The sequence below is a fragment of the Andrographis paniculata genome, unplaced genomic scaffold (genome assembly GCF_009805555.1).
Source record: "Andrographis paniculata isolate CXL003 unplaced genomic scaffold, ASM980555v1 Contig60END, whole genome shotgun sequence".
Taxonomy (NCBI): Eukaryota; Viridiplantae; Streptophyta; class Magnoliopsida; order Lamiales; family Acanthaceae; genus Andrographis; species Andrographis paniculata.
Genome location: NW_026137596.1, coordinates 6,375,169 through 6,379,086, shown reverse-complemented (window position 1 = coordinate 6,379,086; position 3,918 = coordinate 6,375,169). Strand labels below are relative to the sequence as shown.

At 34.2% G+C, this 3,918-nt stretch overlaps 1 protein-coding gene across 1 annotated transcript; it reads left to right on the top strand.

Annotated features, from left to right (window-relative positions):
• The first annotated feature begins 1,204 nt into the window (after positions 1 to 1,204).
• LOC127260084 (tropinone reductase homolog At5g06060-like) lies at positions 1,205 to 2,542 on the top strand. Its single transcript, XM_051287752.1, has 4 exons — positions 1,205 to 1,557; positions 1,635 to 1,851; positions 1,929 to 2,035; positions 2,123 to 2,542. Exons 1-4 carry the CDS (start codon positions 1,264 to 1,266, stop codon positions 2,306 to 2,308), a joined length of 804 nt encoding a protein of 267 aa, XP_051143709.1. The 5' UTR covers positions 1,205 to 1,263; the 3' UTR covers positions 2,309 to 2,542.
• The last annotated feature ends 1,376 nt before the right edge of the window (positions 2,543 to 3,918 follow it).

Genomic DNA, 3,918 nt, shown 5'->3' with positions numbered 1-3,918 from the left:
AAGCTAAAAAAGGAAACGTGGACTAATTTGGTGGGACAGAGGAAGTAACAAATTATATTTGAAAAAAATAAAAAGTAGAAAACATTTCAAGATAAAGAAAAAAAATCACGGATAAACCAAATCAGAAAAGAAAATCGACTATAATCAAATTATATAGGAGAGTCCTTAAAAAATAAATATAAACATGCCACAATTATCACTCAATCAACCAACGAAAATCACAAACTTAACATTAAAATCAAAATCAAGAAAACGAACATAAAATAATCTGGTTGAACTACGAACATCCGATCGTAAATTCTACATTTGGATTGAAAGAGTAATGAATCACAAAGACTCCGCGGAAATTTCAACTTGATCTGAAAGGTTAACGAAACGGGAATCGATGTTTTTTTAAACCTTTGCAGTTTTGAGCGAAAATCACTTTCTCACCTTTTATTTGAACGATTTTGGCTTGATTATTTGTTTAATCTTTTTAATTGTGATGATAACAATCCTAATATTCTAATATTTGATTAGATTGGAATTTCAATAATTTGAATTTACCAATATATATATATGATTATGAATACCGCACGACAGTATATTAATAAGGCAAAGAATTATCCTTGTTCCGATTAATATGACTGTGTATCAAGATAACAAAGCAGCGGTCAATTTTGGAATATTACCGTTCTATTGTATATGGACGTATTGTTATGGAACATTGGCATATGAGTTGATTAGTTTGTTGTTGGCTACTCATACACATATCAGTCTAGATCTAGTTATGTTCATATTAATTTCTGTTAATTTTTCAACTATGGAACAAAAACAACTGTAATTTTTTTTATAAGATCAAAATTAATATATTTTTATAGTGTAACTAAAATTAATTATTTTTTATTTCAATTAGACCACTTTTATTTATTTTTAATAATAATAATAATAATAATGTGTGAACACCAGCCGTGGTCATAATATTCCTTTCTGGAAACTTGAATGACATTTTTGAGAAAGATCGTTTCCTGGGTGAAGATTGTCTTGGATTATGTAGGCGCTGTCTTAATATGACTCAGTTTTTGCTTAGTTTCTACTATTGACTTCTCTTTCTACACAAAAGGGAAACCAACCGTGTTTCCTACGACAGAAAGTCTTCTTCAAAGTCTTGGATTGTCTGTCTATATATCCCCATCGAATGTGTATAAATTCTACATCCAACCTACTTCCTTCCTTACTACTGCAAACAAAAACACTCCCTAATTTTAACCAAAACTTGATCCGATGGCAGCAAAGGGTTCGAGTTCAAACTCCAGATGGTCGCTCTCCGGCTGCACGGCTCTGGTCACCGGCGGGACTCGCGGCATCGGACAGGCGATTGTGGAAGAGCTGGCTGAATTGGGTGCGCACGTTTACACTTGCGCCAGGAGCGCCGAGGATCTGAACCAGCGCCTGCAGGAGTGGACTTCCAAGGGCTACAAAGTGGGTGGCTCCGTCTGCGATATGTCTTCCCGGGAACAGAGGGAAAAGCTCATCGAGAGCGCCTCCTCTGCTTTCAATGGCAAGCTCAACATCCTTGTAAGTGGTTGATTTTGATTTTGATTTTGATTTTGTGGATATGGCAATTGAGTGAAATGTTGGAATTGGAATTGTAGGTGAACAATGCCGGGACTAATGTGTTCAAGGCCACTGTTGATTTCACCGCTGAAGACTATGCGTCAGTGATGTCTACCAACTTTGAAGCCTCCTTCCATTTGTCCCAACTTGCTCATCCTCTTCTCAAGGCCGCCGGCAACAGCAGCATCGTCTTCATCTCCTCTGTTGCGGGTCTTACCCATGTCTTTGTCGGATCCATTTATGGAGCCAGCAAAGGTATTTAATTCATATAGCAATTGCATTTCCAGCAAACAAATCATCTCATTTTGTAAATATATGATATGATCCTACAGCGGCCGTGAACCAACTCACAAAGAACTTAGCCTGCGAGTGGGCGAAGGACAACATTCGGGTCAATGCCATCACTCCCTCCTTCATCACTTCGCCAGCCGTCGGATCTGTAAGTCTTCTCTTTTGTGTGTATATATATCCAATGCTTAATCAAGTAAGAAAGCTTCTTCTCTAATTAATAGTAATTCAATTTCAGATGCTGGAGCATAATACAGCGCTGGCCGACAAGGTAAAAACCGAAACACCACTTGGGCGTGCCGGAGAGCCTAAAGAAGTGGCGGGCTTGGTGGCTTTCCTCTGCCTCCCGGCGGCCTCATATATCACCGGACAGATTATATCTGTCGATGGAGGATCCACTGCCAATGGCTTCTCGTTCCCTTAGACAAATGATAAATAATTAATACTGTTTGTTTGTCCGTTTTACTTAAAATTATCTTTGTCGATGTATTATTTCTCATATTTCTTGCTGTTTTAAAACTATTTTGTGATGTATTTTTTTTCATATTTCTAGTCTTAAAGCATAATGTGAGAGTGACTTTGAGTTGTAAACACGGTTGACTATATATACATTTTGTTTGTTGAAACGATAATGAAATGCTTTAATAATATTTTTTCATATCTTCAACCATATCTGTGCTATTCTTTGTAGCTTCTTTAAAGGATTGACATAGACTTGCTCATTGGTTTGGAACTTTCGGTTTGCCGGTTTACAAACTGGCTGTTTCAGTTTGAACCGAAACCGGGTTCAAACTGAACCGAAACCGTCAATCCAACAGCCGAGATTCGATGGAACAAACTGGCAGTTTGGGCAGTTTTTTTTAAAAAAATAAATCAAAATTTTGAAATGAATGCTAGAGATTTAATGTACATTATAGTAAATGAATCGGATGATATTTAATGACCGTGTGTATAAATAGGTGAATGAATTGGATAAATTTTTTCACCCAACTTCTACATTCTTATCCTCTCTTTAAATCTCACTCTCTCACTCACTTACAATTATTTAAGTGTTAAGTTTATTTTATACTAATATTTTAATATTCTACTAATCTACTCTATTCAATAATATTTTATTTTAGATAAAAATATACTTTTAAAGTATCGAGGAGCTATTAGTTGAATTTTTATTTATTTGTATTATTTATTTCATTACATTATTTATATATTTTGATATCCATTAAAAATTAATTTTTTAAATAGAAAAATGTCATCGTCTATGTCTAGAGGAAAAGGCAAAGGTAAGGCTACTGTTGATTTACATTCTCCTCCTCATTTCTAATTTTATACTAGACACGGTATTTTAGGAGGGGTGTAATTAGTAGATAATTAAGAATGTATTAGTGAAAATAATTATTTAATAATATAAATAATTATAAATTAAGATTAAGATAACTAATTAGTTTAATTAAAATTAAAAAAATAAAATTAAAGTGTGTAATCATTTTCTAAAAAATGAAAGTGACATGGTACGTGGGACGGATAGAAACAGCAACGTGGACATGGTATCTGAGACGGAGGGAATAATTTTTTTAATGAGCAATGGAATATAGAAAATTTGGATGAGCTTGAATTTTTAAATCAAAATCAATGCCCCGAGGGTCCCAACAATGAAGAAGATGTAAGTGGAAAACGAAAAGCTCCTCAAATTCAAGCCTTAAGATCCAATATTTTCTCCGTTCATTTTACCAAAAAAGCAACTGAGGTAAGGTATTGCTTTCAAGTTATTTGTAATTATTGTTCTAAAGTTTAAAGTTTATAATTACAAGAAGAGAGGAGGATATGAAACATTACACTCCATATCGAGAAGAAACACCCTTCTAAAATTGGAATAACTTCATCACAAACACAAATTTGATGGCAAATGCCGTCTTTCATTTCCAAAATTGGAGATGAGGTAAATGACCCTACTTTATTTAAATATAGTGATATTACTGCTAAAAGAGAATTAATTAAGTTAGTTTGTTCTAAACATCTTCCTTTAAATTTGCAAAT

What these genes read in the sequence shown, in the direction of transcription:
- LOC127260084 (XM_051287752.1), top strand. Translation starts at nt 1,264, where the DNA reads ATGGCAGCAAAGGGTTCGAGTTCAAACTCCAGATGGTCGCTCTCCGGC. An exon ending in CATTTATGGAGCCAGCAAAG is followed by an intron (nt 1,852 to 1,928) that starts GTATTTAATTCA and finishes ATGATCCTACAG; the next exon opens with CGGCCGTGAACCAACTCACA. An exon ending in CTTCGCCAGCCGTCGGATCT is followed by an intron (nt 2,036 to 2,122) that starts GTAAGTCTTCTC and finishes ATTCAATTTCAG; the next exon opens with ATGCTGGAGCATAATACAGC.